At 37.4% G+C, this 14480-nt stretch overlaps 1 protein-coding gene across 1 annotated transcript; it reads left to right on the top strand.

Moving 5' to 3' along the window:
• Positions 1 to 6048: 6048 nt before the first annotated feature.
• On the top strand, positions 6049 to 12186 carry LOC111908425 (uncharacterized). The gene is made up of 10 exons (XM_023904254.3): positions 6049 to 7620; positions 7715 to 8179; positions 8281 to 8582; positions 8656 to 9372; positions 9452 to 9730; positions 9817 to 9978; positions 10058 to 10954; positions 11024 to 11239; positions 11336 to 11596; positions 11691 to 12186. Exons 1-10 carry the CDS (start codon positions 6210 to 6212, stop codon positions 12042 to 12044), a joined length of 5064 nt encoding a protein of 1687 aa, XP_023760022.1. The 5' UTR covers positions 6049 to 6209; the 3' UTR covers positions 12045 to 12186.
• The last annotated feature ends 2294 nt before the right edge of the window (positions 12187 to 14480 follow it).

The raw sequence follows: 14480 nt of genomic DNA, 5'->3' as shown, positions 1-14480 counted from the left end.
AGATACATAAAATACATGCAAAAATCATTAAGACAAATAACATATTATACACTCATTAGGCCCTGCCTGGCATCGGACACCGTCCGATATACATATCACATACTGCTCATGCAAGAGTCACACATACAACTAGCATCATAATCATAACAAATCATGGGCCGACATTGGTGCCTTTGACCCGCTAAGAACAATGAGGAGACTCACCTCAAACTGCTAAAAATCAGATAAATGCTCGGACTACTAATCCGGAAAATCCCCACACTAAACAATCAAACAATACCCTAATTAATAATTAGGTCAAAATTCGTAACCGGGGTCCCCGACCCAACACCCTCAGCCTCTAGGGTAAAAGACTATTCTATATTTTCCCTTATTGAGCCCAACTAGTTTGACCCTATAACCCTATAGTGGTCCAAGGCCCAATAATGGCCCAACCCATAAACCTAAGGTCAAACTATGACCCAACAGATGCAAAGCCTAAAATCCAGCTAAGGCCCAAAGTCCAAAGGGAGTCCAAGTCCAAAAGAAGGCCCCAAACAAAAGGAGCCTAATCACAGCGTACGCCTTGCGTACTCTTCGTATTCACCATGTATGCGTGTTGACCCATGTTGGATTAGTGTCTAAGTCCATAACTATTTTGGTATGTACTTGACCCGATGGTGCATGGTCCTTTTAGGTTGCCTTCACCAAAGCAACTTGATAGGATGAATTATGGAGAGAAAGGATTAATTATGATTTATTAATATATTATGAGAATAATAAATTAAAGGAGAAATCATATTGTTTAATTAATATTAGTCAATAATTAATTAGAAATTAATTTTGTGGCTAAAAGACATTAATTAAACTTAAGAGACTAGAACTGTCAATTGTATGATAGTTGAATATTGAGCTAATGGACTCCATATAAGAGGGGTGGAAGAATTCTATGGGGAAACCCATTAGAAATCGTCCAAGGCCTCTAGGGAAGGAGTCCATGGGTTGCTTAGGGCCTAAGCATCCAAATTAGGGTTTCCTTGTTAGATAACCCTAATGGCTTCACTATTTAAAGGACCCTTAAGCCCCAAAAACGTGGGGAACTTGTTCTCTAGGGTTTTCACACGTTTTGGGAAGCCTCCTCTCTCCTTATTCTTCATCCTCTTGCTCTTGGTGTTTGTGAGCCATTAGAGGAGTGACAATTGTGACTCTAAGCTTTCTAAAGTCATTACAAGGAGGATTTGAGATTGTTATTGCTACATAACAATCAAGGTAAGATTTAAACCTCTTTCACATGTTAATATGATTAATTGTATGCTAGAACTAGGGTTTAAAGTCTTGGATGAATTGCATGTACAATAGAGAAACCTAGATCCAAACATTAGGGTTTGCATGAGCACATAGGATGTTCTTATAGCCAAAACCCATCAGTGGTATCAGAGCCTTGATTGATTTCTATTGTATTGATGCCTTGTTTGTTTGTTCAAGCTGTAAATCGATTTTTGGCCCCCCTGTCTGATGAACTCGGCGAGTTCCAATGTGGACTCGGCGAGTCCATAGAGGAACTCGGCGAGTTCAAGCGTCAGAAGGAGGCTGTTTCGGGATTTTTGCCTATTTTGACTTAGGATAACTGTCATAATTGTTTAAAATTAATAAAATTCGAATTTTATTGATTCCTTATGATTATCTTTGTCAAAATAAAAGATTTTGGTCATCTAATTAGCTAATTGTTGCCTTATTTGATAAATGTTAAATTATTTGGATTATTTGATCATTATCTTGCATGAAATTGAATTAGGTCATAATTAGATAATCACTAATTAATTGTTTAATTGCCTTATTTGTATTTTGATCTAAAAGTTTTGAAAGGTTTCAAAATTTGCCCTCAAGTTTTGGAATTTGAATTTTTGATTAAAAGGTTTGATTTTGAAATATTTAAATTCTAAACCCTAATGATTTGAAATGTTTCAAAACTTGCCCTCAGTTTTGGAATTTAAAAGTTAATTAAAAGTTTAATTTAGAAATGTTAAATTCTAAAACCCTAGTATAGTTTTGAAAAGTTCAAATCACACCCTTACGGTTTTATTAATTAATTAAAGTGTATAATTAAAAGAGATTTAGTAAATCCATAAAGTTTTGGTGTACAATTTAATTAAATTAAAAGTATAATTATTAAATTAGAACACCTAGTATTTTAAAAGTGTAAAATACACCCTATACTATATATATCATTAAAAGTCTAATATTATATACGTATGAGTAAAGTGTCAAGTCTTACCGTTAGTAGGCCTCATTCACGAAGTTGGTCTATAAGGGGTGTTTAAGGAAACTGCCTATAAAATGGCGATTGAATGGGTATCCACTCTTACCCACCACACTCTTGACTAGTGGAGGGTCGTTAGCCGAACGGGTAGGACAGGACAGAAACCATCTATTATAAGTATAATGAAATACAAAAGTAACTAAATGCTTTTATAAAATTCCCAATCTTAGTTACTCTAGGCAAAAGTGAATTGATGCAATCCCATGAAATTACACTTTGTGCCCTTGCGAAGACGTTAGTGGAGCGTATGTGGTTAACCGGCACACTAAATGGTTCTAAGCAAAGGTAGCAAAGGGTGACTCAATGCTTGTCATAGTTCGGTGGAGCGTGTGTGGTTAGCCGGCACATCGAATAGGTGATTGTAACATGTGGGGGCACCATGTAGATTTGCATGATTATTCACACCCGCTTTGTGATCCTCGGCATCCCAGTCACAAACTAGAGGGGCATATCGAGATTTAAACATGCCATTGAAAAGTTCAATGAATCTCAAAGGATCTAGGAGTTTTCAATACATTTAAAACTTAATCTGTTTTTTGTTTTTCATGGTGGAAAATTAGTGAATCGTCATTCACTTACCTTCAAATGTTCTGCAATTTGGGTTACGGCATCCCTCTCCCGAGTTGTGGAATATTGTGTTGGGTCCTAGCCCTAGTATATCATTTGGGTGATTTACTAAGGACTCAATAAATCAACTAACTTGAATTCGTTTTCTCCCGTTTTGTAGATGTCAAAGTATGACAATCATGGTCTTCCCAAATTTCAAGGAAAAGGTGTTCCTGCTAAAAATAAGCTATTTCGTTGTTCAAGTAAAGAATCAAGGTGGACTAGTTTGATTTCACTTCCTCCTCCTCCTCCCGTTGTTCTCCCTAACCCACAAGATCGAAGAATTGAAAGGTTCAATGTCACTAAAGCCCTATTGGCAATGAAACATGAAGATGGTAAGCCCGTGTGTGCCCACGTTCTAGGAATGAAATCACACATCGATAGGTTGATTATGTTGGGTGCGTCATTCCCTGATAAGTTGGTTGTAGACTGGGTTCTGCAGTCACTCCCTAAATCATATAACGAGTTCAAAAGAAAGTATTATATGATGGATCATGACGCAAACCTCATTGACCTAACTTACACGCTTATTACTGCTGAATCAAAAATGATTTGCCAAAGCAATGAAGCATATTTGTTGGGAAAGTCAACCAACCATGCTTCCGAGGACGTTCTAGGAGAACCGACATGCGTTTGTTGCCAAGTGAAATGGTGTTGGATACAAGTCTGCCCTAAGAGCCTGAAGAATCCAGAAGATGGGAGAGTCAAAGAGTATGGATGTGCAGGTAAAATCCACTATCTAAATCCATTAAGTTCCTATTCATTGATTCTTAATACATAATGTGATAAGATTACATTTGAATGTTTTGCAGGATCAGTGAAAAGAGAGGAAGCCTGATGGAAAAGCAAGATGAGTCTGATCGCGAAAAGATGGATCTCGATCACATGGATTCGAAGATTAAATTTTGAGCTTAGAAAGTTATGATAGAGTTGTTAGGAATATTTGATTACATAGTCTTTCAGTTGATTTTGCATTGTAAGGACAAATGTTTTCCGCTGCTTTTATGAATAAATAAATTTTGTTTGACATATTTATTTATTTATTTATTTCCTTGCAATGAAATCGTTATAAAAAATTGATGTTTGCATATTTCTACAACGAATGGATGTGATTCTTAATTACGAATGGATGTGATTCCAAGGAGGATTTGAGATTGTTATTGCTACATAACAATCAAGGTAAGATTTAAACCTCTTTCACATGTTAATATGATTAATTGTATGCTAGAACTAGGGTTTAAAGTCTTGGATGAATTGCATGTACAATAGAGAAACCTAGATCCAAGCATTAGGGTTTGCATGAGCACATAGGATGTTCTTATGGCCAAAACCCATCAACCCAAACATATGACATGCTGACCCAGTACGCACAACGTACTACGGAGCATGCCTGACGTATTGGACAGAGTCCCAAAATCCAACTTAGGGTCCTATTCCCTTAAGACATTTTCGTCCAAACTTCAGATTTAAGCCCTGTGGGACGTCTTAATCCATAAAATCACAAACTTGGAGCCCTTTTTTGGCTCAAAAGAACCCAAATCTTACTTTTAGAATTCTACTTTCACCAAATGGACCTAAACACATGCATGGTTGATCCACAACAATCAAGATGCTAACTTTATGGACTAAAGACCTCAGAAACATCAAGAGAAGCAACTCCTAACTTCTAGAGTGGAAGAAACCCACTAGATCTCATCATAGGACTAAAACTTCATAAAGACCAGATCTAAGCATACAAGGAACAAGTTTCAAGCTTTATACCTCAATGAAGTTGGAAATGATGTGTGAAGTCTGGATCTACAAGTTCTCCTTCGATTAAGGCTCCTTCTTCATCCAATCTCACCAACACACACACACACACTAAAAACACACACACAAGAGGGTCAAATATCCTCAAGAAGGGATAGGGTTTCAAAATAGGACTCAAAAGGTAATGGAGGTTGAGAAATGAAAGGATCATGGGTCATAATGTTGTTTAATTGGGTGCGTATGTCCTGCGTACGAGAAGCATGCCCCGCGTACGCTGAGATTTCCGAAAATGGAAACTTTGCCCCCAGGGACCAAATCTGCAAAATATTTACATACCAAGGGTAAAAAATGAAAAGTACCTTGAATCAGGTGTTACAAAAGGAGCTAACTTTGCGGGTCAGAAAACTGTGGAAGAAGGTGCATCAAATTCACAGCGTTTTCAACTCTCTTTATGACTAAGCTGCTAATGAAACTAGCATCTCTACTAACAGATCCTCGATAAGTTTCACCCCCAATGGCGGCCTCCCGATGCCAACCGGGAATAACCCCTCACACAACTTCCTACCATCACACGAGGGCCAAAAGAGCTCAGTTTTCTTGATATTCAACCGAAGGCCCAATTTTAGGCCAATAACATTAATGATGTCTAACGCTTTGGCCACTTCCTCCGAATCTCCAATAAGTATGTCATCATCAAGGTACCATGCATGTAGAAGCAACTTGCAATTATCTCTAATATTATGCATGTAGAAGAAGCTAATGTTTAAATCGAGATTTCATGAATCGTTTAACATTCCTAAACGTTTCTCTATAATTCGCTAATTAACAGTTTTAACATTTAAATTTTTATAAAACTAGAAACACCTCAACTTATAAATGATATGAGATGATCTAATGATTCAACATTAATATTTGAATAACATAACTAAAATTGAGATCTCTTATGCATATGCTATGACAAACCAAGTTAACTCTAATGACTATATGTGTAAGATTTTTAAGCAACACATATAAATCTATGGTACAAACCATTTACAAAACAATGCACATAAGTTTTTGAACCTTATACAACAACGTCTCAATGTAGCTATATACTACTCATAAGTCACAATGAAACCTTACCCATAGTAGTGGTATGTACACACTCTTGATTAAAAAACACAATGTGATAATCAAAATGTCCTACACATTAATGCATTTTAGTTTATATCATATGTAGTTTTCTAATATTGGACATTAAAAAACATATTATAATCTCTTTGGTATGAGGTACAATACCATAAAACATGTTTAAACCTTTTATAAATATAAATAATTTTTTTTTTACTGTAGTACCCTCCACTGTAGTTTTGAGGTTAGCCATAGTTTAGCCTTGCCAAATTGCACCAAAGAAAACCCCAACCCTGTGTGCTTTGTTCCCCTCCCTTCTCCCACCCCACCTCCAGGCTCCAGCCCCACACCACTCTCTCAATCTCCATATATTTCATCAAGAAAAATCGAACGCAGAAAAATCTATAAATAGAACACAAAAAAATTCGTTAATCTACGCAGAACAATGAAGCATCACCATCATCAAACATCATCTGAGGCCGTCTCTTCTTCATCGTCAGCAGAAGCTGCAGTTTCATCATCATCATCGTCCTTGACGTCGTCATCACAGCAGCCGCCGCCGCCTTCTCCAACCGTACAACTAATGAATGCAACGTCTCCGGCGACTGAGGACCATCCTGCATCATCGTCTTCTCGTGATTGTTCCTCTTCCTCATCGTCGTCGTCGTCATCGTCGTTGGAGTCCGTGACAATCGAGAGGCGTGGCGAATTCGCCGCCGTGTGTAAATGGACAATCTTCAATTTTCCTAGGGTTAAAACTAGGGCTTTGTGGAGTAAGTATTTCGAAGTCGGCGGATACGATTGCCGTTTGTTAGTGTACCCTAAGGGCGACTCGCAGGCATTGCCTGGTTATATTTCGATTTATTTACAAATCATGGACCCTAGAGGCACTTCCTCTTCTAAGTGGGACTGTTTCGCTAGTTATCGATTAACTGTAGTAAACCCTACCGATGATTCTAAATCTATTCATCGTGATTCTTGGCACAGGTTTTCCACAAAGAAGAAGTCTCATGGATGGTGTGATTTTACACCATCCGCTTCCATACTTGACACGAAATCAGGATTTCTTTTTAATGATGATCATTGTGTTCTTATTACTGCCGATATTCTCATATTGAATGAATCCATTAATTTTGTGCGTGATAATAATGAGCTTCAGTCCAACTCTGTCTCCAATTCCGTTGTGATGACTGGACCTGTTGGTGATGTATTGAGTGGGAAGTTCACTTGGAAGGTCCACAATTTTACCTTGTTTAAAGAAATGATTAAGACACAGAAGATAATGAGCCCTGTTTTCCCAGCTGGAGAGTGTAATTTGCGTATCAGTATCTACCAGAGTTCTGTTAATGGAGTGGATTACTTGTCCATGTGTTTAGAAAGTAAAGATACTGAGAAGGCATCAATTTCAGATAGGAGTTGTTGGTGTTTGTTTCGAATGTCTGTTTTGAATCAAAAACCTGGCATGAATCACATGCATAGGGATTCATATGGGAGGTTTGCTGCTGATAATAAGAGTGGAGATAACACAAGTTTAGGTTGGAATGATTACATGAAAATGACAGATTTCTCTGGTGGAGAATCAGGGTTTTTAGTGGATGACACAGCTGTGTTTAGCACATCCTTTCATGTCATCAAGGAGCATAGTAGCTTCTCAAAGAATGGGGGATTGATTGCAGGCAGAATCATGAGTGGTGCTAGAAAATCAGATGGCCATATGGGTAAATTCACATGGAGGATTGAAAACTTCACAAGGTTGAAAGATCTTCTCAAAAAGAGAAAGATCACAGGCCTTTGTATCAAGAGCAGGAGGTTTCAAATTGGAAACCGTGATTGCAGACTTATAGTTTACCCCAGAGGTATGCTATTATTTTATTGAATTTCACAAGTGTTTTGTAGAAATATGTCTGATTTTGAGTTTTGACAATTGACACTTGTGCTTCATTGTATCAGGGCAGTCTCAGCCACCATGTCATCTTTCAGTTTTTCTTGAGGTTACAGATTCAAGAAACACCACAAGTGACTGGAGTTGTTTTGTGAGCCATCGTTTGTCAGTTGTCAATCAAAAAATGGAGGACAAATCTGTCACAAAAGAATCTCAGAATCGTTACTCAAAATCTGCAAAAGACTGGGGGTGGCGTGAATTTGTAACCTTAACAAGTCTATTTGATCAAGATTCCGGGTTTCTTGTTCATGATGTTGTAGTCTTTTCAGCAGAAGTTTTAATTTTAAAGGAGACATCCATAATGCAGGACTTTACTACAGATCAAGAAACTGAATCTTCTAATAATTCTGGTGGAGGCAAAATGAGTTCTTTTACATGGAAGGTGGAGAATTTTTTGTCTTTTAAAGATATAATGGAAACCCGTAAGATATTTAGTAGATTCTTTCAAGCTGGTGGATGTGAGCTTCGTCTAGGTAGGTATTTTTGTACTTTTTAGTTTTCTTGTGAAGTTGTGATATAATATAACCAAATATGTTAAGAGGTGTAGTAACAGTTTTGTGTTTTCGTAATGCAGGGGTATATGAGTCTTTTGACACAATATGCATATACCTTGAGAGTGATCAGTCTGTTGGGACTGACCCTGATAAGAACTTTTGGGTGAAATACAGAATGGCTGTTTTGAATCAAAAGAATCCTTCAAAAACTGTGTGGAAGGAGTCATCTATTTGTACAAAGACATGGAATAATTCTGTGCTTCAGTTTATGAAGGTTTCTGATATGCTTGAAGCAGATGCAGGGTTTCTTGTAAGAGACACAGTTGTTTTTGTATGTGAAATCTTGGATTGTTGCCCATGGTTTGAGTTTGCTGATCTTGAGGTTAGTTAAGTAGTCTCTTAATCCCCCATTCTCCTTTTTTCTTTTAGTAAAAAAGTTAAATCTTTTTTTCTAGGTTTATGCTTCTGAAGATGATCAGGATGCTCTGACAACTGATCCTGATGAACTGATTGATTCAGAGGACAGTGAAGAAGGAATCAGTGGTGATGAAGAAGACATATTCAGAAACCTTCTTTCAAGAGCAGGGTTTCACCTCACATATGGTGATAACCCTTCACAGCCTCAAGTGACTTTAAGAGAAAAGCTTCTGATGGATGCCGGAGCAATCGCCGGATTCTTGACCGGACTTCGCGTTTACCTTGACGACCCCGCCAAAGTGAAGCGGCTCCTCCTGCCAACTAAGCTTTCCGGTAGCACCAATGATGGCAAGAAAATTCCCAAAACCGATGAATCTTCACCTAGTTTGATCAATCTCTTAATGGGTGTCAAAGTTTTGCAACAGGCTATAATCGATTTACTTCTTGATATTATGGTCGAGTGTTGTCAACCATCAGAAGATGATTCTTCAGACGGAAGCTCTAGACCTTCTGCCGCTAGTTCCCCACCGGAGCTTGACCGGAGAACCACCACCACCACCACCACCACCGGAGTAACAGAATCTTCACAGGTCTATGCTCATGAAAGATTGGATTCTGGAGGGAATGAAATCGCTTCTGCTTCTGCTGTACAAAGCTCAGAGTTCATGACTGAAAAACCATTCGCCGGACCGCCTTTCTCTCCGCCGGAAACCTATGCCGCCAGTTCATCGGAGAGTTCATCTCTCCGGTCTAAGGTACTTCAACTTTCCCTTTTGTTTGTATTTGGTTAGAAGTTAGAAGATAAAAGTTAAAAGGGTAATGTTGTCTTTTTAGGCGAAATGGCCGGAGCAATCTGAGGAACTTTTAGGGTTGATTGTGAACTCATTAAGAGCATTAGATGGAGCTGTTCCACAAGGTTGTCCTGAGCCAAGGCGAAGACCACAGTCTGCACAAAAGATTGCTCTTGTATTAGACAAGGCTCCTAAACATTTGCAACATGACCTAATTGCCCTTGTACCTAAATTGGTTGACCATTCAGAACATCCACTTGCTGCTACTGCACTCTTGGATAGACTCAAAAAGCCAGATGCTGAACCTGATTTACTACTTCCAGTAAGTTTCTATAATATGCTACATTTTCAACGAAAGTACATTTGCATTTAACTCTTTAAGATTTAAAAAAAAAAAAAAAAATTCAGGCTCTTGGTGCTCTTAGCCAGTTGAAATGCAACAGTGAAGTTTGGGAACGTGTTCTTTTTCAATCATTTGAACTCTTGGAAGACTCAAACGATGCACCACTTGCAGCCACCATTGACTTCATCTTCAAAGCCGCTTTACACTCTCAACACCTTCCAGAAGCAGTAAGCCCCTTTATCTCATTACATCTTCCTACTTTCTAATTATAGCAACATTTTTTTTTTTACAAAATTCTCTCTACAGGTGAGATCAGTTCGTGGAAGGCTAAAGGATTTAGGTGGTGAAGTCTCGCCTTGTGTTCTTGATTATTTAAGTCGAACAGTCGCCAGCTGTAACGACATCGGTGAAGCTATATTGAAAGACATCGACAACGAGGACAATGATGGTTACACGTCAGCGCCACGTGGCGTGTTGTTATTCGAGGGGACAACAATGACAAGTCACGAAACTCATTTTTCAGATATATACATGTTGCTAGAAATGTTATCCATCCCGTGTATTTCAATCGAATCATCACAGACATTCGAAAAGGCAGTTTCACGAGGGGCAATTTCGGCACAATCGGTGGCAATTGTTTTGGAAAGACGAATTGCTCGAAGGATAAATTTAACTTCTTGTTCTCAGTTTGAGGAGGAGGAGGAGGAGGTGGTTTTTGAGGATGGTGATACAATGGAACAACTTAGAGTGGAAAGGGATGATTTTACTTCTGTTCTTGGTTTAGCTGAGAGTTTAGGGGTTTCTAGGGATCCGTGTGTGAGAGGGTTTGTGAAGATGCTTTATACTATTTTGTTTAAATGGTATGCGGATGGGCCCTACAGGTTGAGGATTTTAAAAAGACTTGTTGATCGGGCTACTAGTGCTACGGATGCTAGTCGGGAGTTAGATTTAGATTTGGAGATTTTGGTGTTTCTTGTTTCTGAGGAACAGGAGTTTGTTAGGCCTGTTTTGAGTATGATGCAGGAGGTTGCTGACCTGGCGAATGTTGATAGGGCAGCTCTTTGGCATCAGCTCTGTTCCAATGAAGATGAGCTTATTCGGATTCGTGAAGAGAGTAAAACGCAAGTTTCTAATATGACGAAAGAAAAAACTGTTTTGTTGCAGAGGTTGAGTGATACTGAAGCCACTAATAGTCGCCTTAAGGTAATATTAATAAATAATAATGTTAATAAGAAAAAAGATTGAAATTTGAATTTATGTATATGATGACAGAGTGAGATGAAGAGTGAAATGGATCGATTTAGTTTGGAAAGAAAAGAGATGTGTGAACAAATGCAAGAAATAGAAAGTCAACTGGAATGGCTTCGGTCAGAACGCGATGATGAAATTGCCAAACTTACTGCTGAAAAGAAATTATTTCAAGAAAGGCTTCATGATGCAGAGACACAGCTTTCTCAGTTGAAATCCCGCAAACGTGATGAGTTGAAGGTAGCTACTTCTTTTATTTTTTTAATCGATAAAAGAAAAAAGAAAATGTTACATTGATTGTTACATAAAAAATGATAATATGATGTTCTGTTTCAGAGAATAACAAAGGAGAAAAATGCTCTTGCTGAAAGACTAAGAAACGCGGAAGCAGCGAGAAAAAGATTTGATGATGAACTGAAACGTTACGCAACGGAAAATGTAAGCCGGGAAGAAATCCGACAGTCACTAGAGGACGAAATCCGCCGGTTGACACAAACAGTTGGACAGACAGAAGGCGAAAAGCGTGAAAAGGAAGAACAAATCGCTCGATGTGAAGCCTATATCGATGGAATGGAATCCAAATTGCAGACTTGCGAGGTTTCATTTTCATTTTCATCCCTGAGATTTTTTTTTTTTTACATTTTTAGTCCCTCAAGTTACTGAAAGTCTAAAACCAAACCTTTTATTACAGCAATATATTCATAGTTTAGAGGGATCACTCCAAGAAGAAATGTCAAGACACGCGCCATTATACGGAGCGGGGCTCGAGGCACTATCGATGAAAGAGTTGGAGACGATTTCCCGCATTCATGAAGAGGGACTGAGACAAATCCACGCGCTCCAACAGCGCAAAGGTGTGGCGGGCCCAACCGTGAGCCCGCATTCACACGGGATGTACCCGGGTGCACCCCCGCCGCCCATGGCGGTTGGACTGCCGCCGGCCCTGGTTCAGAATGGTATGGGGATGGGGGTCGGGGTCGGGGTGGTTCATGGAAATGGGCATGTAAATGGTGCCATTGGTGGACCATGGTTCAACCATTCTTGAATCTTGAAGTTTTTGAGTCATGTTGTTATGGCATTTCTGAGTTGTTTTTTTCTTTTTCATTTATATTAATTGAAATGGAAAGAAATGTGTTCAATGGAACCTAACAAATGAAGATGAAAATGTCACGTCACACATTTTGACTTTTTTTTTTTCTTTCGATTTTATATTAATTAAAGGGCATCTAGAGAAGTTTTCTTTTTGTTTGTGTTTTTGGTTCGAAATAGACTTGTCTCTTATTTTATCGGCTATAAATGCACACGTACATAAACACAACTCTTTTGCAGGGTGTGTTTGTTAACATGAAGGTTTTGTACTGTGTTTGGAGTTGACGTCAATTGAAATGGTGAATGTCTTGTCATTTGGATGTTTTGGTTAATAAGATAAAAATGTGAGTTTCTTTTTGGCTTATATATATATATATATATATATATATATATATATATATATATATATATATATATATATATATATAAAGGTTCAAATGAGAACCAAAAAATGTTAAGAACTGTAAGAACTTTTAATTTTAGATGTTTATAAAGGGTTTAGAGTGTTTATAAAGGGTTTAGGGTTTAGGGGTTAGGGTTAAACATCTAAAGTTAGAGGTTTTTACGGTTTTTAACATTTTTTGGTTCTCATTTGAACCACTCCCTATATTTCTCATTAGAAAAACTCAACATATTATCCTGTAATGCTCGAAAAAACCATTATATTATTTTTATGTACGATAAAACCATTTTATTTGTTGATCATGCCTAAAATAATGTTTTGTAACCGGAAAACCCTTGATAGCCGGTTACATAACATTTGTGACATCAAAAAAACCCAACCTATTATCCTCTAATGTTCGGAAAAACCATTATATTATTTTTTGTACAAAAAAAACCATTTTATTTTCTGATGTTGTACAATAAAACCCTTTTATGTTATCATTTTGTACAATGATTAATTATCTTCCCTTTTATGCCATGTATTTTTCTCTAACAAAACGAATGTCAATATTTATGTACTTCATGCGTCGATGTTGCACAAGAATTAATTTCAAGTATATAACACTACATAAGAAATGATTTCAAGTATACAACACTGAAGTTATCATAATAAAAAGTTGTGTGCTTGGTTTGTGAAAATAACCCTGTTAGGGTTTCTGATGTATTCCTTTGCTATATATGTTACAACCAATATTGTACAATTACATAAAGGACTCTAGACTATATCATGATAAAAAGACCTAAACTATCCAATAAATAATAGTTTAACACTTCCCCTCAATTTGAGCGGGAGGTTCATAAATGTTTAAATTCTCCTGAAAATCCAAAAATAATTATGTAGGTAATCCTTTAGTAAAAATATCAGCAAATGGGTGAGCAAAAGAAACATGAAGTACGTGTACATGACCAATAGCAACACGTTCCCTAACAAAATATAAATATATTTCACATGTTTGGTTATTTGGTGATGTAATGAGTTTGACGTTAGGTACATAAAACTTACATTGTCACAAAAATCCACAGTAGTACGAGATTATAGACATGACAACTCAAGAATATTGTGAAGTCGGACAGCTTCAACTACAACATTGGCTACCCCCTGTACTCAGTTTCGGCACTAGACCTCTACATGATGTGTTGCCTTTTGGAGGACCAAGAAACATGATTGTCACCAACAAAGATACAAATTACAAAAGTAGAGCGGCATGTCTGAGGACAAAGATGAAGACCAAGAGACAACGTCCGCTAAAGGTATGGAAGTATACATTTTAGAGCAAGAAAATTAGGTTCACGAGGATCATGCATAAAGAGACATATTTGTTGAACCGCATAAGCAATATCCGAGGAGTGAATGCCGGATATTGGAGAGCTCCAACAAGACTTTGATAGAGAGTAGGATCAAAGACATGGTTTCCAACTATGGAGAGCTTGGGTTTAGAGCCTGAGGGTGTACTACAAGGATTACATGAAGACATGTCAACACGAGAGAGAAATTTGCTAAGGAGTGAAGGGATATATTTTATAAGAGGGATTGCCTAAGAAACACTTGATACCATGATAACTTCTAAATTTCTCATTGATTTTATATATGAAGTAGAAGTTATAAATAACACAACACTACAATATAATGACCAATTGTTTATAAGAACTTTACACCACTGGTGGAAAAGAGATACATGATGAGTATAAAGCATAACAAAATTAGAAATCAAGGAAGCTAACTATATTTTTCCTTCTTGAAAACTTCTTTTATTGGACAGTGTGCAACCATAACGATAAATGGGATATTTATCAAAATATCATTTCTCAAAAGGAAAAAATATGGGACATAAATGGGTAAATAAAATGTTTTGTTGTAAAAATCAGAACATAAAAGGGTTTTATTGTACAAAATTAGAAAATAAAATGGTTTATTTGTACAGAAATAACATAATGGTTTTTTCGAGCA

The sequence above is a fragment of the Lactuca sativa genome, chromosome 5, assembly GCF_002870075.4.
Source record: "Lactuca sativa cultivar Salinas chromosome 5, Lsat_Salinas_v11, whole genome shotgun sequence".
Lineage (NCBI taxonomy): Eukaryota > Viridiplantae > Streptophyta > Magnoliopsida > Asterales > Asteraceae > Lactuca > Lactuca sativa.
Note: the sequence above shows the minus strand (reverse complement) of the source record. Positions and strands in the feature narration are given on the sequence as shown.

Bases quoted from the DNA above. Each gene is read 5' to 3' on its own strand.
- LOC111908425 (XM_023904254.3), top strand. From the start codon at position 6,210: ATGAAGCATCACCATCATCAAACATCATCTGAGGCCGTCTCTTCTTCA. The intron at 9,373-9,451 runs GTACTTCAACTT...TTGTCTTTTTAG, and splicing joins GTTCATCTCTCCGGTCTAAG to GCGAAATGGCCGGAGCAATC. The intron at 9,979-10,057 runs GTAAGCCCCTTT...TTCTCTCTACAG, and splicing joins CTCAACACCTTCCAGAAGCA to GTGAGATCAGTTCGTGGAAG.